The sequence below is a fragment of the Cyclopterus lumpus genome, chromosome 2, assembly GCF_009769545.1.
Source record: "Cyclopterus lumpus isolate fCycLum1 chromosome 2, fCycLum1.pri, whole genome shotgun sequence".
NCBI lineage: Eukaryota > Metazoa > Chordata > Actinopteri > Perciformes > Cyclopteridae > Cyclopterus > Cyclopterus lumpus.
The window spans coordinates 10,408,664-10,428,050 of NC_046967.1; the positions used below are offsets into that span (position 1 = coordinate 10,408,664).

A 19,387-nucleotide genomic window follows, 5' to 3' on the forward strand; every position below is an offset into this window, starting at 1 on the left:
TAGGTCACTGCCTCGGAGAAATGATATCCACCCCTCTCACCCCACTTGTCCCTCCCACAGTCTCGACGCCCCGCAGCGCTCTCATTGTCAAGGCTGCACTTTACGTAATCTACCCGACCCCGTTCTCTCTCCCCCAATATTCCCTCTGTCCTTCAACCCGTCTGTTTGAGTCTCATTTGCGTAGTTTTAATCCTGAAAGTCTCTTCCTCTGTCTTTTCTGCCCTCCTTCTCTGATTCTTTATTCTTTATCTCACTGATTCTAACTATTCTTTCAGCGGTCATTGAACCATGCATCCTCGCTCTGGTGTTTTACCTAAAACCTTCAGTTGGTGCGGTCAAAGAATCAGAGATTTCCTGCCCGAATAACTCAGAAGAAAATAGTTTTACCACTGAAAGAGTAATGTCATTTAACACAGGTTAGCTGGCTGGCCTTTAAGTAGCAAGCAGCTACTGTAGTAGCCTGTGATGGCATTTCAATTTGAATGACTATTGTGGTCATGAATGCCTGAAAGATACCAAAGTATACTTTTATTCAAAGTAATTTTAATTCCATATTTCCAGACTTCCTGCTGTTCTTTGGCTCGGCTCCATAGAGGTCCCGCCCCCCTGCTCGCATGCCACAAATGTGCCTTCTGAAATGACACTAACGTTTCGGTCCTCTGTCTCCAGTTTGTCCCGGCACGGAGAACAAGCTGAGCACTCTGTCCGACCTGGAACAGCAGTACCGCACCCTGAAGAAGCTCTACGAGAACTGTGAGGTCGTCATGGGCAACCTGGAGATCACCAGCATCGATCGGAACCGCAACCTCTCCTTCCTCAAGGTACGAAGGCCCAGCCGTGTTTGCTCTCGCTGATAATAATCACATGCTGTGTCTGCGTGGGGAGAAGGCGGTTGTTTCAGCACCATGGACAGAGACAGAGCCCCCCTCACTCATTCACAATGTTCCCCATAGAATACATACATTTCAGCACCATGGACAGAGACAGAGACCCCATCGCTCGTTCACCATATCTCCACAGAACACATACATTTCAGCACCATGGACAGAGGCCCCATCTCTCATTCACCATGTTCTCCATAGAACACATACATTTCAGCACCATGGACAGAGGCCCCATCTCTCATTCACCATGTTCTCCATAGAACACATACATTTCAGCACCATGGACAGAGGCCCCATCTCTCATTCGCCATGTTCTTCATAGAACACATACATTTCAGCACCATGGACAGAGGCCCCATCTCTCATTCACCATGTTCTCCATAGAACACATACATTTCAGCACCATGGACAGAGGCCCCATCTCTCATTCGCCATGTTCTCCATAGAACACATACATTTCAGCACCATGGACAGAGGCCCCATCTCTCATTCGCCATGTTCTCCATAGAACACATCCATTTCAGCACCATGGACAGAGACACAAACAGTTGTGTTTTGTCAGGAGCTCCGCTAAAGTTGCAAGGAATCCGAATCATGTTTGGGGATCGAATGTGTGTTTCAGCTGAGGTCGTGGCTCACGATGGTGGCATGCGAGCTTTCTCGAGACATAAAGTGTTAATGAGGCGGTCGTGGAACTGCTCGTAATTGTACCCACTGTTGTTTTAAGCTCGGCCAAGCGCATTATGAAGTTGTCGGAAAAAATTAACAGCAATATTCTCGGCCTAATGCAACAAATACGTTCACATCGAAATGTTGCACATTTGCATTCGCGCGGGGGGGGGGGGGGGGGCTGATCTGGAGCATGTTCAGCTGGTAGATTTTCAACCACCCACCGCCACACGATGTACAGTGGAGCTCATTATGTGTGTGTGTGTGTGTGTGTGTGTGTGTGTGTGTGTCATTGGGAAAGTGCTTTAAAAATCACTTGGACTATATGTTCACACCCTGAACTTGCCACAGGCGCTGCATTTCCCCCCCCCCCCCCCCCCCCCCCCCCCGCGCTGTTTAATGAAGTGAGGTGTAGTCTAATTACTGGGCCAGTACTATCAAATGAATATCATAAACAGTCCCATTAGGCCTAGCATCATTAGGGAAACAATTAGGCATCTGGGGGGATTGTTAAGTGAATGTGAGGGGGGTCAGGATTCGGGAATCATGTGGTTGCCACGGAAACTCTGTGTCTATCACGCTATTGCTCACGAGAAAACAGAGAGAGCCCACCCAATGGCTTGCACAAGCTGGGAGTGCTACGCCGTGATAGTTTGATGTTTCAATTTCACGGACAGACTTATTTTTTTAATTTCTGGGTGACTCTCAAAGAATTACATTATGAAAACCTAAAAACCCCAATTAAAAAACGTGAAACTGAATTCGGAGGCACCTAGTTATTCACGTACCTTAATTCACCACTTTGAAGCCATAATTGCGTAAAAGCTTCTTTTTTTCTTTTTTTGTATCCCTTCTGCACTGTAGCGCATTTTGTCTGCGACGTAAAGCGACGCACACAGCGGGGTCACGCAGAGTTCAACGTCAGCACTGCACACATATTTCCATACGCTCCCGCTCGCGCTGCACACATTGCAACAGACACACCAGACTCGTACGTTCTGAAGCTGCAGGCTGGGAACGGCCAAGGAGACATGAAGCACTCTATACACAAAGCAGCAGCCTGGGAGGTGCGTACAGTACATATGTGGATGGGAAGGAGTGAGGATATAGAAGGAGGGGAGGCGATGGGGCGGGGAGCAGAAGAAGAGCTAGAGGGTTGTCGCTTTTATGGCAGGCGAAAACAGCTGCTGTGCTAAAATTACAATGTTTAGCTACCGTGCCGCGGGGGGCTGTGTGTTTGTGCCTGCATATATTTGTGTGTGTAAGGAGGGAGCAGGGATAGGACGCGACACAGGGCGGGCGTGGAGGAGGGGGCGAGGGCAGGGACACGCAGGAGGACTTTTGCCTGGTGAGATGCTGACAGTTAGATGGATGAGATGGCTCCGCAGCCTCCTCAGGTCCACCTTTCTTGTCTCTGACTTTCACTTATTCTCTGCCTCCCTTCAGCTGAGTGCAAGAGGACCGGAGGTGTGATGAATTTAGTTTTGCAGCCCAGTCTGACACAAGTCTGCTTCAATTTATATTCTCGAATACATCTGAGCGTTTGTTTTATTCAGCTATGAGGACCACACGGGTGGAGCTTGCTCCGTCGGGTCACCATAAAGCAAGTTTAGTTCCTTTGACACGTGTACAAATGTATATTATCCATACATATACAACATCTATATTGAATTAACACACAGGCAGAGGTCAGAGGTCACAGAGAAGGCGTCCTCAAAGAATCCATGTCATGATGTCGTTTTTAAAACTGTTCAGGGCTCCTCAGAAGTACTTTTGGTTGAGCGATTAAATGTTTTGTGAATGCAGACACAGGTGTGTGTGAAGGGCATCACCCCCCCCCCCCATGTCTGTCACTCAGAATGACCCATTTTCCCAGAAGTGAAGCGGGGGAGCCGTGCCAAGTGGCCTGCAGTGGCCCACAACCAGCTAATGATGTCACCTAGGCTGAAGGACTCTTCATTAAAGCCGGATCAATCTGCCGGCGAGCGCTGCACATGGCGCGGTGCCAGGGCCGCAGCTGAGAGCGGAGAAGGGACGCGTCTCGAACCCTCTACTCCAGGGGAATCTACCACGAGTTTGGGACAGAAACACACACACACACACACACACACACACACACACACACACGTGCATGCGGCCTCACTAAAGAGAGATGAATGACACGGTCACCGTGGTGTATACTCTGTGTCGACATGCAGACAGCGACGCCTCTTTACCGAGCTTATCTCTGGCAAACACCAGCCCAGAGAGACGGAGGGAGAGAAACGAGAGTTGTTTTTTTTAACAAGCACTCATTTCCGACACTTCTTTTGCTCTTTTCTTTTCTAAAGAGGGGTAACGTGGTTCAGTTGAGCACAGCCAGGCGACCGAGATTGGGTGAAAAAGAGACTCCTCGGCAACCGAAGGCTTCCCCCGTTCTCCTCGGGCTGTGTTTCAGCTGCGAGCTCAGCCATTCTCAAAGCGGACCTCCTTTAGAAATCTGCCGCTCTGTTGCCTCGCGCGCTTTAGCAGGCGCCCGGCGTGCGAGCGTTGATCTCCTCGCGACGTGCCGCGTGGATGTTATACTAGCAGTGGTGCTGAATCAAAATGAGGTTACAGGATGCACTTACAGAGTGAGAGGTTGCTCATCCGGGAGTGGAGATGTTCATATATTACGGGCGAAACTTTTCATCCGTGACTTCATCAGCTTTCGCCGTGCGCTCCTTTTTTTCTTCTTCTTTTTTTTCTCCTTCTCCTATGTCCTTGCTCCAACCTGCTGGGATCAGTGTGTTAGTCAGAGATTACTGCCTCTCCGGGTGTCATCATTCAGCACTCATGGAATCGCTCCTCTCTCTCTGTCTCAGAGTGTGACTCCGTGCTATTAATTTACTGCCAGGCAGTAATTCAGACTCCTCTCTGTCACGCGTGTTTCACCGTGTCTGCCCTTCAGGGGATTATTTCCACTCTGCACTCTATGTATATATATATATATATATATATATATATATATATATATATATATATATATATATATATATATATATGGTTTTCCAAGTTTGGTGTGGAGGCACATGATTTCAAACCCTTGACTTCAAACACCTCCGGGAGGATTTGTGCTGAATGCGAGCCAACGTGCTCTCGTGGCCGAATCCCTGCAGCCGGCGTCCAACCTCTCGGAGGAAGTAGAGCGGAGGCTGTTGTGGCAGCAAACTAAGCCCCATGGATTTTTGGTTTTCCGGAGAATGTCCCCGAGGTAGACTAGCGGATCTAGAAAGCCTATTAACTTGCACACTAAACAGTCCCCCGTGGACGGGCCCCTAACAGCCCAGTGGTCACATACTTTTAGCCATGTAGTGTATTGGAAAGTGATGTTTTTAAAGTCCGATGAAGTTCGGTTCCCCCGTGACAAACCTGAGCCCATCTCTGTGTCGTCTGGGAGACAAAGAGTCCAGCAGATAGGTCAAGTGCTCCTCCTCTCCCTCTCTTTGTTCTCTCTCCAAAAAAAACGTGTCGCGCCATTGTGCTCCACAATAGCTTGACACCGGGCCTCTTCAAGCTAATGACAGCGTGATGCCGGGCGGCGGTTGGAGATGGGGCGTGCGAATCATACAGTTTCATTAGCCTCTGAACCAGCTGAGGAGCTTTGTAAAAGGTTAGGACTGTCGCCTGGAACGGGAGGCTGTTAGCGCCTCGCAGGCGCCCGGCAGCGTCGGCATAATTACAGCTCTTAACGTCGGTAAAATTAGCACCCTGCTCGCTCCAGCCAGCACCCTCCCAGATCACAGTGAGCACAACGCCGATGGATCTCATATCCCGGTAATTGTGGGGTAATGCAGTCCGAGAGGGAAAATACTTCACGTTTCACTTTGTTCTGTTTGTTTTTTTCTTTTGGATTTGTAACGAGCAGTTGAATTATTTGTTAACCGGAAGGGAGGAACAAGTGCTTTTATCAGATACTGCTTAGAGCATAAAAGCAGAGAAGAAAAGGAGGAAAAAAAAGAAACAGGACTCAATCAGTACTGTTGCTTTCTAGCATATTTATTTAAAAAGGCAACTTAAAATATATATGTGGATATTTTTTGCAACAATCTTCTTTTCATTCCTCTTGTGAAAAGAATGTCGTAAAAAAATTACATTGCACCAAAATCCCAGAGATTTCTGCTGTGTGTGTGTGTGTGTGTGTGTGTGTGTGTGTGTGTGTGTGTGTGTGTGTGTGTGTGTGTGTGTGTGTGTGTGTGTGTGTGTGTGTGTGTGTGTGTGTGTGTGTGTGTGTGTGTGTGTGTGTGTGTGTGTGTGTGTGTGTGTGTGTACTCGATCTTCCCCCCTCTTGCCTCGAGCCATACAGCAAAAAACAAACAACCTAAAACATCCGGATGGCTGACGGGTGAACTCAGACGGATCCAGTTTGGATGTTGGGGGTCCTTCTGGGGGCTGGATCCTGCTCATTACTGGGTCCTGGGTTCCGATGCACACTCACATACTCTTACACTTTGGAACACGCGTGCTCGCCGTCTCGTATTCCGGGATCCGGTTGCCCCGCCCACCAACTCCCACCTGCACGTGTGCGTCGTGCGTGCAGACGCCATGTTTCTTTTTATTCCACTCGGCCTGATGAAGGCAGACACGGCGCAGAGCAGAGGTCTCGGAGGTGAAATTAAAGCCTCCGCGACACCGCAGAGAAAGGGGGGTGAAAAGTGATTACCGTTAAATTAAAAGGTACCGCCATAAAAAAAAAAAAAAAAAAGAATGATCCCGCGGCGCGGTCTTTTGCTTATCAAATTGTAAAATATTGTCCGTGACACCGGCGTAACAGGGGCGTAATTAATGCACTAAATCAATTCAGAATCACTCTGCCCAGAGTGGCCCTGCTGGGATGCCGTCATTATCACAAATGATGGTGACAGATGCACGGGGGCTAAAGCGCTCGCCGCGTCTTTCTTCCCCTCGACAACCGTTTCCCCGAGTGTAAAACAGACCCACCAGGTCATTTATTTGTTTATCTATTTAAAAACTTCCTTCGATATATTTAAACTAGTGTTACTCCACTGGCGTCATGTTTTTCCGTCCCTTTCCGGTCCATTATTTTGAATTCAATATCAAATTTGCTGGTCAAAGGTCACTGTGACCTCTGAGAAAAAAAAAATTTTTAGGCATATCTCAAGAATCCATTTGCTAATTATGGCAATTTCCCTACAAATGTCTACGAGGATAAAATAACGAGGTGATGATATTTTGCACAGACATGGATGTAAAAGTGCCACTTGACCGGTTTGGGGGGAGGCATAAAGAAATGCGTATTTCTAGTTGTATTTTTCCTCCTTTTCATATCTGAGGATGTCAGAAACATTGTTACTGCTTTAAAGGTTATTTACTCCCACACGGCTGAGAGCCCTTCGGAGTTGTGGAGGTTCAAATCTCGTTGCAGAGTTGGTGCTCGGCTCCGTCCTTTGAGGTCAATTCTGAGTGACTTGTGCTTCACTTGAGTATAGTAACAAATCTCCATCTTGCTTTTTCCTAAAAATCCTTATTTTCCCTAAACAAGAGAAATAAAAGTTTTGCAACATAAATCAACTGGTTAACGTCTCTTTGTGAATTAGCAACGCCGAGAACCAGTTGGCTCATCGATAACTAATCGTTGCTTTGCAAGATGGAGATATATTTGATGCAAAAACATCAAAAAGGAAAAAGTTGCTTCACCTCAATGCTGCGTCGTAATAACACTCCGATAATACGCATCACACGTTTGCCTTCTTTTCTTCCCCGACCAGGTGGCTCACCGAAGTGCTTTAAAGACCACCGAGTGTGAGGGTGCCGGGACCAACCCAGCGAGCCGTCAGCGGCGTTCTCCCTCAGCGGCGTTCTCCCTCAGTGGCGTTCTCCCTCAACCCCCCCCCCCCCCACCCCCCACCCCCCCCCAGTCTGTGGCGCTTACCGCCATTTAAAGTCTTAAGAGACACTCGTGGCGTGCGTCACATCTGCGAAAGCGGTCCTGCCATTTTTTCGAGCGCCCGGGCCTCCACCCTCTTGGCACCCTTTCATGTATTTAAAAAAAAATTGTGTGTGTGTGTGTGTGTGTAAATTGTTTCGCCCAACGCCTTTTTAAATATCTGCCTCTCGCAGCTGGCTTTGGAGAAGACGCCAGCTCCTGCTCCAGTTTGCCGAGCGGAGGGAGCAGATTGCGTTCCTCGGTGACATTTGCACCGCGTGTGTGTGCGCGTGTGTGTGTGTGTGTGTGTGTGTGTGTACGATACTTATGCATTATGCCACACATGATGTCTTTGTGAGCCTGTCTCCGTGGGCTTTTCTTTTGCTCTCTCAGCTCGTGTTAGTGCACGCTGATTGACTGACCCTTTGTTCAAGTTTGTGTCGAGCAGTGAACATTTTTTTCCACTTTTTTCTACTTTTGGGAAAGAAAGAAAAAGAACAAGGAGAGCGCACACAAAAAAAAGTTGAAATAGATGTTGCAAGAGCCGACTTTAAATTGAAAGCGTACCGTAATAAATGTCTGACAGTCAGTGTTTGAGGGGGGTTCTGTCAATATTGGGCTCTTTGGTGTTACGCTTCGGTCCAGCCTGAAATCTCTCAGCGGCTATCAAACGTATTGAGGTTTAGGTTTGTAGAGGCGTTCACGGACCCCCCGGAAAGTGAATGCCAATGATTGTTCATCTGCATGTTAGCGTTGTCTCTGGGAGGATGAACATTCAGCTCAAAGCACAGCTGGGTCCATCTGTGGCTGCAGGGGCCTGGAGCTGACCGGCACAGGAGAACCAGAACCAGAACCAGACTGAGCAGGGGGGATACCGTCACACCCAGTAAAATGAGATATTTCCTCAAGGGAATGAGATATTTAGCACAGTGGCCACCAAAACCATCACAGAATGAGAGACACTTGCAGTAAGTTTAAATGACTGCTCTTCCAACGTGGTTGCTGACAAGTCCGCGGCCTTTATTATCACCTCATGTGTCGTATATTCTAGAAATATGTTACGCAGATAGAACCAACTCATCTCCTCTACTCCTCATCTTTGCACCTCAGGAGTTGGTTACATAGAACATAACCAAAAACCTATCCCATGCTTTTCCCCTTATCTGCTACTGGATGCCAACAGTGTGAAAAAGCACTTCCTCTTTGTTTCAGAAAAGTTTAAAAAACCTTATTTTACAGATAATATTACATTTTAGTGCTGTTGTATATTTCTTTGGCGCGCCGGCTTTTTGCTCTCTGTGCTCCTGATCCAGCTGGGATTGCAACCAAAAGCCCGAGAGCTGAACAGAACAGAAAACTGCAGACTTATATCACTTCAATATATTATTGAGAGAGAAGCCACAACCAGCCAGGAAACATAGGATTTCATATATATTTCATATTTAAAACAAGGGGACCAGAAAGACGGAGGCTGAGTTGCTGAGGTACATTCAGGCAGGAAACAGAGAGACGAAGGAGCTAAATAAATATATATATATATGTGAGGTACATTTGGTATGTATTTCAGAAACATGTTCATATTACTTTTTCTTTTGCCCCAAGCATTTATGGTCTTCCTTAAGGCCTTTCACACACTGTACATATATATTCTTTGCAAGATTGCAACGAATCAGAAACCGCGTCCTTGAACGTGTCCGCTGTGCTGGGCTCTAATAGGAGTCTATGGGAAACGGAGGGAATATACAGGACTGAAGTGTGTTTGAAATCCTGTGTACGTATGAATGAAGCTCTAAGAGGACAAATGCCCGAGGCTGCCATGGCGATGAGCTTTTATCCCCCTGCGGAGAAAGGACATTATTTCATTCTTTTTTTTTTTTGTAATTGCTGATGGGCTAAGTCGATATCATCACATACGCACGGGCTGGGAAGCAGAAACCCACTTGGCTGAAGCCACCCCCCCCCCCACACACACACACACACACACACACACACACTTAGCCAGGTGCATCAAAGCGCGCCACGCATTGAGCGATCTCGTCTTGTGCGACTGTCGTTTGTCACGCGTGATTTCGTTATGCGGTCAAGCGGGTTTTCATGCCAAGACACCCGCGGGTGCACGCGTGGATGCGCCTGTAACGTACACATAACCACAAACAGGTGCTCTGACACACACACACATACACACACCAACACACACACCTCTTGCTGCCACAAATCAGGACATCCATCTCTGATTAGGGGAATTTGATTCCAGGGTAATGAAGTAGTTTAGCGCCGAAAAGTGGTGTGCTTCATAACCATCATTTTCTACTGAGGCAAAATGGCTGACAAATACCCACCCTGACCAATACACACACACACGCACACGCACACATACACACACACACACACACAGACACACACACACACACATTATAAAGAGACAAGACAGATCAAATCTGACATGGTCGTAATCAGTCCCACAGCTGCTGCATGGTTACCTGACTGGAGTATATTTGCGGTCTCAAGTGTGAGAGAATAGTTGTGTATGTGGAGGAATATAATGGTCGGGGCCGTGCACGTAGGGTCGTGCACGGCCCCGACCATTATATTACATGTAGGAGTGTGTAGTCACATTTTAGAGAGATTATGGTGAGAGGAAGTATGATTTATGTCCTCGTTGACCTTTTCTTTTTTTAACACAATCATTACCTGTCTCTTCTGTTTTCCATACATCCACAGTTTCCCCACTCCGGGAATTCATACGTCATTTGTCGTCTTTCCCGTTGACCATAAATTGATTATCCAAGCAAAGCCTGGCATTGTCTCCCGGTGGCCGCGTCGCGGCTCTGCGCCGCGGCCCGGTCATCAATCACTTGGAAGGGCCGTTAAGCACCTTTTCTCCCCCAGAGGAGTGGACTGACATTGGACCTCGGAGGCCACTCAGTTCCACCTTACTCTCCGCTCTCCCTGGAGTCGTGGAGCAGATCTCCCCCCCCCCCCCCCCCCCCCCCCCCCATCTCGCTTCAGGGACTCTGCCGGCTCTCAAAATCTCTGTCCTAAACTGGGATGAGCATGAAAAACGAGGGAGTGAACTATGAGCTACAGGAGCTAGGTGCTATAGGAGATAACATGGCGCTCACTTTTTCTTCTTCTTCTTCTTCTTCTTCTTTTTTCCCAACTCTAGCTAGTGTCAAGCGAGCAGAAGCCAGCCTGTGGCTGACATGCACTAGCTTTGTCACATAACTGCATTATGGAGGGTCCCCAAAGGCTACAGCATAATGCGATACGCCACACCACTGTTGCTGGGATGCTACAACACCCCCTGCCTCATGAGTTATGTATTAGTGTTTTTTTTCATACTGCGGCTTTAAGGATTAGATACTGTACCGCGCTGTCACTGTTGTAGTTTTGCCTGCTAATGTGCGGCAAACTTTCTCCCCCCCCCCCCCCCCTTTGGTAATTTTGATTTCAGAGTCAGGGGTCTTTACTGTAAATGCGTCTTGACAACGCGGACGCCTCACGGACGGCGCTCATGAAACGGGCTCATATGAGATTGTCGGGCTGTCCAAGACAATAAATATCAGACGCCGAAAGCCAGAAGCACAGCTGCTGCTGGAGGCCCACCCCTGGATATATACACACACACAGACACACACACACACACACACACACACACACACACACGGTGTCATCCCAAAGTCATTGTCAACGCTAGCTGGCAGTATTGAAACTGAAACATGTCAGTGTTTGTATCTGACTCTGAAAACTTGCCTTTCAACATGTCCAGTGGCAACCTGGGTAATTGTGATTCAACAAGAACAACTATTTTATATATACGTATATATATATATATATATATATATATATATATATATATATATATATATATATATATATAAAACCATATGCTATGAATCAATGTTTAAAATGTAATTAATGAGGGAAATTGCACTTTGCACCACCAAATTTGGTCTCTTTTCTCTTTTCTCAACATCTAAATTAAGAAAATGAAGAATAAAAATACTTGACTAATGTTAACGTTCTTCCAAATTAGAACTGTGTCCTTTGATTGACCTCCGAGTAAAGAAATTAACTTTCCTTTCCCCCCTTTGATGTGCTGCTGGAGACGCTTAAATACCTTAAAGGGAGTTGCATTTCAAACCGCTCGGCTGCGCCGACATGAAAAGTGGCGTGTGGGTTCAAACCGCTCGTTTCCGTTTTTGATGTGAGCAACAAAAAAGAAGAAGAAGAATACTCCCCCCTCCCCCCCCCCCCCCCCCCCACACACACGCACGCACACTTTACACCCTCGACGGAGCACCTCAGGGTGCCTTCAACAAAAACAGATGTTTCTCCCAAGCTGTGCGCGAAAAACACCTGCGCCGAACGACATTTTCATGCAGCTGGATTTACCATTTATTTCAAAGTCAATGGCCCTTCTCTTAAAAAAAAAAAAAAAAAGGCCCCTCGATTTTTTTATATTTTAATATATATTTATATATTTATTTTTTAAACAGGATTTCTCCCGAAATAAAATAAAAAATAAAAATCTTGAATGTCACACCCGAGTGCTCCACCGGCATACTTAGCAGCCAAACAGTCACACGAGGTGAAGGAGTGCGTCGGCGCTCTCGTGGAGCCCATTGAAGCCAACTGGTAAACAGGTCCCGGCCCGCCCATTAACTCTGCAGCCGCGTGGAAGGAGTCCGGATCAAACAGTTTGAGAGCCGCCGGTGTTTTTGCCTGCTGACAAGCGCCGCTGCACTCTCCTTGACTCACTGGCAGAGTGCTCTATATGTATGGAAATGAGCCATAATCACCATAATATGTGTCCCATCTCTTGTATTTTATAATGGTGTCATTATACTTCTTTTTTTTTACCTTTTGCCTTCCCCTCCTCTCCTCCTCTCCCCGCTCCTTCACCGATGCCTTCCTCCCCCTATCGCTCCTCCTCGTGCCATCTACCTCATTTACGCTCTCACTCATCCAGGTGACAGGAACAGGTGCACTATTAATTATGCTTTGAAATAAATCTCCTCCGTGCTCCACTTCCCTCCCCCTTATCATTGTGCGCTTCCTGCGAGCCGCTCCGCTCCGCTGCACCTCCTAACCCTAAACTTCTCCCTTGTTCTTCCTCCATTTTTTTGGGGGGGGGGGGGGGGCTGCTTTGTTGAGATTACAAGTTATCTGTCGTTATCAGGAGATATCAAACTGTTTTCACACGGTCGTGTCCTAACTTTCTCATTATCTCAACTCACCCCGTTTGTGGTGCTTATGTTTTGTTTTTTTCTTCCTCGAGATAACAATTGAATTACATCGTTATCTCGAAGGTATCGAACGTTGTTTTGACTTAAATATCTCATTATTATTTTTGGTGGGGTGTTTTTTTTTTTTTCGGGTGATTTGGGGCAATCCAGCGGGCTTCACTGAAGTTGTTTCAGAGTTTATCCAAAATCGGCTTAGCCGGATGAAAGCGACACCGAGTAGATTACATTTTAGAAAATAAATATACACCTGCTCATGTTGGATCACAGCAAAGTACTAATCTAGACATAATGATTAATTTAGGTTGTGATAGTGAGACACGCAGACGGGTGCCAACTGATATCAATGTGAGGGTTTGAGCCTCGGTGCTCCTTGTCGTATTCTCCATGTCAGTCTGTTTTCATCCTTTATTTGTATCTGTACACCGCGAGGAAAATAGAGGTGAAGGTGTAAAGTACAGTGTGTCGGATTTATTAGCAGAAATGCAATATGATACTCATGTGTTTTCATGAGTTTATAATCATGTGAAACTACAAATTGTTGTGTTTTCGCCCTTCATACCTACATCGGGAGCGGGGTCCTCTACACGGGGTGCGCCATGTTTTTCTGCTGAAGCCCAGAATGAACAAACCAAACCGTGGTTTCATCTAAATAACTGTGTTTCGAGGTAAAATAATAGAACATGAATGATATTTCACAAAAGAAAGAAAGCAAAGATTCAGTCCGAAGGACCAAACAATAAATATACATTATCTCACACCTTTTGGAGGGGGCCTGACCCCTAGGTTGTGAACCTCTGGATGTGTAACCATGGCTGCTCTTTACTTCTACATATATGCACAATATCTTTTATATAGTAAATACTTTTGCTATTTTATCTTGCTTTCACTTTGAATGCGTTCACCTCGATCTTCTTGAATGGGGAAAAAAGGATAATGTGCTTATTTTTTGGTCCAGCAGGTGACATAAAAGGTGATTCATAATACATGTAATGTTCAGGTATCCAGATTCTCTTAATTCTTCCACTTAAATTCTCTAATGCAACGTTTTTCCCTCTGAATCCGGGATGAAGCCCAAAGGCGAATCTTGGGGAAAATCACAGAATTTGTATGCAAATCTATTGGCTGCGCCGGAAAGGTTTCCCCGAGTATCCGCAAAGTAAGTTGAATGAATACAATTATGGTAGACATACAAGGTTATTAGTTTGGTGAATTAGCTTACATAAGTGTCTGTTGAGGCGTTTTTATTGTTTTAATTGGGAGGATCCTGAATGCTGGTGAGCCACTCAACTCTCCCCATCCGGTGCTGCATTCATAACTGTTTTACTTTGCAAAACAAATTTATGGGTTCATTTTTTTTTTTAAATCAAAACAAATATTCATGTTTCCGAGTCCAGTCAGTCTTCCATACTGCGAGGCTCTGAAAACATTTCTGGAAGGGTTACAGGTGGCAGCAGCTCACAGCTCGGTTTCTGTTTCCAAGACAGCGCCAGCCGCCTTCTATCACGATTACGTTGTGCGGAGTAGATAAAGTACTGTCGGCTCCCCGGCCTTGGCCTCAATGCCGTTGTATCCCGGAGATGCAAACAGCAATTTTTTTTTTTTTTTCCCAACATGGGAAATTCAGACATCGCCCCGAGGTGAAGAAAAAAAAAAAAAAAGGAAACCAGCCTGTCGGGGCCGCGTAGGATCCAGTTTGACTGAGTGCTCCACGCTAGGCCACTAATTGCCTCCGATTGATGGAGGAAAGCGCGAGAGGAAACGTTAAACTTGCAATGCATCATGGGTAGCTGACCTATGTGGACCGACTCTTGTCTGTGCCTCGTGGCGGTGTTCTCCTCTCTGCGTGGGGGGGGGGGGGGGAGTGATTTTGTGGCTCTAACAACAGAGAACGCAGTCGAGCTGCAAGCAAAAGATTCAGTTAAAAATGGTATCTAAAATAATAACTAATAACAAGGCTGTGAAGAGATGCCGATGCTTCTCTTTTTAGCCACTTTTGGACCGTAGTGTCACAAGCTAAGAGTCCTCTTGGAGGAGGATGAGTGAGGTGTGTCGATGGGTCCTCCCAATCGCCTCGTGAGGTGTGTATTTTTGTTACGTCCGACCACAACACCCCACAAGTCAGCAGCTTCTCCGAGCGGCATCCTTCAGCTTCTGTGTTTTGCGATTCTGAAACTGAGCTCAGTTGAAGCGAAATGCAGGAAATGCAGGAAATGCAGGTGTTTGTGTGCACTTCCCCTCCGGACCTCCCTCGCTTCTTGTGTCCCTGCTTCCTCCTCCCTCCTCCTCCAGTACAGAGGAATGCACATAAATATTGATTTAGAAAGCTTTCCGAAGGGAATAAAAAAAACTATTTATGGCAACGGAGGGAAATTGAATAGTGTAAAAGCCGAACGAAAATGACTGAGAAAGGGCAGAGTAATCCTTTAATTTAATTAAGTAAATTACAACAAAAAAATCCTTTCTGAGACTTGTTTTTTTTTTGTTTTTTCTTCTTCTTTTCTTTCTTCTGCCTGCTCTCTCCCTCGTTGCTCTCCCTTGCTCCCGCTGGAAGGCTTTCCTTCGGTTGCTAAGCAACAAGGAAACTGTTTTTCTTTTGGTTTTGCCAGTGGGTCCCGGAGGTTGGCAGGGAGAAGGGGGCACAGTGGAAGCACTGTGGAGTCTGCCAGCAGCCGAGTGCAGGTCCTACAGCTGGGTCAGGGTGCGGAGGAGCCTCCCCCCAAATCCCAGTCACAGCGCCCCCGGCAGGCTCCCCCGGGGGTTACGGCGGAGCTAATGATAGCGAGGCAGCCCGGCGGTAAACGCGGGGTCGCGGTGGGGTCAAAGTGATGTGAAAACGTACGGCACGACTTCCAACCGAGGGCCCGGATCAACACAGTCCCTGGAGAACCGGGGCCTGTTCCGGGGACGTTATATTTAGAGGCTGAGTCACCAGTTGCATAAAGTTGCACAACCTGCTAACTCTCAAACAAACACAAAACATATGACGGAGACAGATTTCACCGTTTTTTTTTTTTTTTTTTGACAGGCAGTGGAGCTCCTCACAATAGAAACTATTCTCGCAATAAGTATGCTAATCAAAGCCTCGGCTGAAATGAATCCTACTGTTCTTTTATTATGTTGTTTGTTCGCTCGCCAGGTGATTGACACATTGTAATCCTGCTAATAAGCACCTCCAATGTCTCTTTCCTTCCTATTGTGTTAATGCTACAATGCGCCGACTCGGCAGGTGCGACGCGTTCGCCGAGCCGCTCGATATAGAAGCGAATCTCAGTCACCTGCTATTATCCTGAAATGCAGGCGCTCCTCACGCGGCGGCCGCACTGTCAGTCTCCACTCACGTCCCCCAGGGGTCAGCAGCCAATCAAACCTCACTCATTCCCTCCCCTCCCTCCCTCCCAACCAATCATCTGGCCTGTCTCTGCTCGTTAGGATGTCTCTGTAGCCGAGTCATAACCTCTTTTCCGCTGATGCCTCGTTGCTGGACTTCGGAAAAAATATGCTTGCGAGTGTTTTTTCGAAGGCACGACAGGTTTTTTTGGGGCTTTTTTGCACCAAAATCCCAAAATGTTTTCATTTGTTGGGAAGCCGGTGAGGGATCGAGTCCTTATTGCTGCACTCGCGACCCCCTGTCTCCTGATATGCGTATTACCATACAACCAAAACATTGTGAATTATGTTTCATGCACGGGAAATATGAACTCCGTAAATGAGAGTGAAGTTCAGTTGTATGAACGCCATTTTGTAGGAGACAGGGTTGCGTACAGAGGACACAGAGAGCTACAGGGGAGATATTATTTGATATTATTTGTTACACCCTCTTGGTGACGCCCACACGGGGAAACAAGCGGCCGACGGCAGCGTGTGCACCAGCAAAACGAAGAGAAAGAAAAGAACAAGAAGAGACAAGCCTCCATTGCACGAGCCAGTGTTGAACCATGTAATCAGATCTGTTTCCCCCCCCCCCACACACACACACACACACACACTTTTAAATGTATAATTAGGCTTGTCAGTGGTTGAAATGTATAAGTGTGACATTTAACAGCTGCTGCACGTGCGTCTGTGAGTTTCTGTGTGTGAGCTCAGGCTGCTGTTTGAGTGACTCAGATGAATATTGCATAGCCATAGACATGGTGTTGTTGCAACAAGGGAATAAGTTGTGTTTCAGAAGACACACACACACACACACACACACGCATGCACGCACGCGCGCACACACATCAAGCTCCGTGGCAACGATGCTGCATGTGAAGAATCTGCCAGAATGATGGATTCAGCCGTCAGCTGAAAGAGGTTCTTTCTCAGCTTTCTTCTGTTGGACTTTTTTTTCCATCTGTTGATGTAATAACGCGGTGCTGCGTACCGTTGACCTTTAACCCCCAACGTTTGGGGGGGTTTTTTCTAGTTTTTTTTAAGGGCATATACACTTTCAAGACATTCAAACACTCTCTCCTTGGCCCCCCGTCGCTCTGCGGTTGAATTAATTTGCCTCATCAAGGGAATAACCATGAGGTAATCAGACAGATTTGTTGTGACTTTTGAGAAGGTCAATGGATGCACGATGAGGCAGATAGTTGAGGTCTGCCATGTTCTTCAGCAAGGCACTCGAGCTCTCTATTTCTGCATTGTGTGTGTGTGTGTGTGTGCGTGCGTGTGTGTTAGTGTGTGTGAATCCGGCATCCAGCCAAGTCCTTTAAGCTTGAACCAACGCCAAAATAATTCTTAGTTTTAGAGCTCTGAGGAAATCCATTAACACAAATATACTTGATTTGGAAAATATTGTTCTGAAAGGTAAGATTGGCTTATTGGCTTTACAAAATGTCACGTTTGCGGCCTCTCGAGCCATAAAAGCACAGCTGAGAGATGGTAATCAGGAGGAGGAAGTGTAATCAGTCTGCGATTGAGCTGACATTTTTAACCACTTTGGACTCCATGTCCAAATCCTTCATCAGGTTGACATTTCAAAATGCAAATAACATGCTCTGTGCACAGAAAAATAAGAATAATTAATTACAGCCTGTTCCATGAGGCAGGCATCGGAGGTTGTGGTGGATGAAGCATTCAGTTTGGTTTTTGTTTCATTTCTTTACCAACTCTATTACCAGACAATAAGGGACACTTTGGATGGTAGAGTGGTCAAAGTTAGGGAATGACTGCGGTTATAGAAAGTATCCTCTGGTAAGGGTTAAACAATAAAAAACAATATGCAAGACTTTTGTTAATACAAAAGCAAACATTAATTGAATGTGCTTTATTTTCTGAAATTCTTCCCATTGTTTATCATATTTACTGAGCCTCACACTCATACGCAATATACTTTCTTCTGTTTTTCTCACGCAGTCAATCAGAGAGGTGACCGGCTACGTGTTGGTGGCTCTCAACCAGTTCGACTACCTGCCGCTGGAGAACCTGCGGATCGTCCGGGGAACCAAGCTGTACGAGGGTCGCTACTCTCTGGCCATCTTCCTCAACTACAGGCGGGACGGCTACTACGGCCTGAGGCAGCTGGGCCTGCGCAACCTCACAGGTCAGAGTTCACGGCCAGTCGGAGTCATTTTAGCGGCATGCTGCGCATCCAATATCTCAGGGTAAAAATATCAATATTCGCTAGGTGAGTGAAATCCTGATCAAATCGCATATATTTTATAGTCATTGGAGGGAAATGAATGTTTCTGCAACACAAACTGGGATAATTCCATTAATCTTGTGCACGTGGGGTCCTGGCAAAGAAGGCAGTGTTGAAGTTTCACACGAAAAACCACATGAAAACTCAAATATCAGACTTCAAACACAAAAAGAAATCACATAAAAGAGACATTTTAAAGATTTAATACAAACCAGCAAATGTGCATCCAAAGTGCATTCAGGGCTCAAATGATTCTGAAATGTGTGTCTCTATAAGCTGGCACCGAAATGAGGGTCCAAATTGCCATTTCCGTCACTATAAAAGCTCGTGTTTGACTTGTTTTCACTTGTTTTCTTAATTAAGTCACACAATTATAACTCAACTTTTGATGCCGCGTATATCTGCTGCCCCGGCAAATTAATCTTCTCTGTTGCTATATGGAGAGACCAAATGTCTGCGGAAAACGGCAGTTTTTTCCCCCATTAATTACATTTTTGTTTACACACTCAAAAAAATAAGCTTCTTTCATGGAGTGAGATTTTGCTATGTTTTATGTAACATCTGGGAATACGCTGAAGTGGATACTATCTGTAAAGGGTTTAGCTTTTGTCTGCGTTAACTCTATCTTGGGGTCATGACCTCTGCATCATTTTGGTGGCGTGACCTTCCAACTCCTGTCAGAACAATAGCAGCAAACTCTATCTTCTGCAGCAGGCTTTAACATCTTCTTCTGGGGGTTAGATCATACATGTAACTCTAAAAGGAGTCCCTCCTCCAGCCCGTCAGGAGTCAGGTGTTGGGCTGCAGCATTACCATCGCTCCGGGAGAGAAAACACAAGGCTGAGGGACGACTGTCACATGCGATCTCGAGGAGAAGCAGTGGCCCTCAGTCAGGGTCACTCTTTTTTATTTATTTTTGGTCGCTTTATTTGATGCCACACTGTCTAGAGTGACAGGGAGGATGGTAAACAGAGATGTGGAATAGAGGTCCAGGAAAAAAGTTGACCGTGTCCAAGGCCGCAGGAGACGCTGTCCGCACTCGAGGGAACGCGTC

The 19,387-nt window shown here is 46.4% G+C and overlaps 1 protein-coding gene across 1 annotated transcript in view; it reads left to right on the forward strand.

The window, feature by feature from the left end:
• The window catches only part of LOC117740443 (receptor tyrosine-protein kinase erbB-4-like), a 100,472-nt gene that overhangs the window by 18,429 nt on the left and 62,656 nt on the right, over positions 1-19,387 (forward strand). Inside the window, exons 2-3 of the mRNA XM_034546856.1 lie at positions 670-821; positions 18,048-18,234. Of these exons, the coding sequence (XP_034402747.1) occupies positions 670-821; positions 18,048-18,234 (339 nt within the window). The remainder of the gene's footprint in view (positions 1-669; positions 822-18,047; positions 18,235-19,387) is intronic.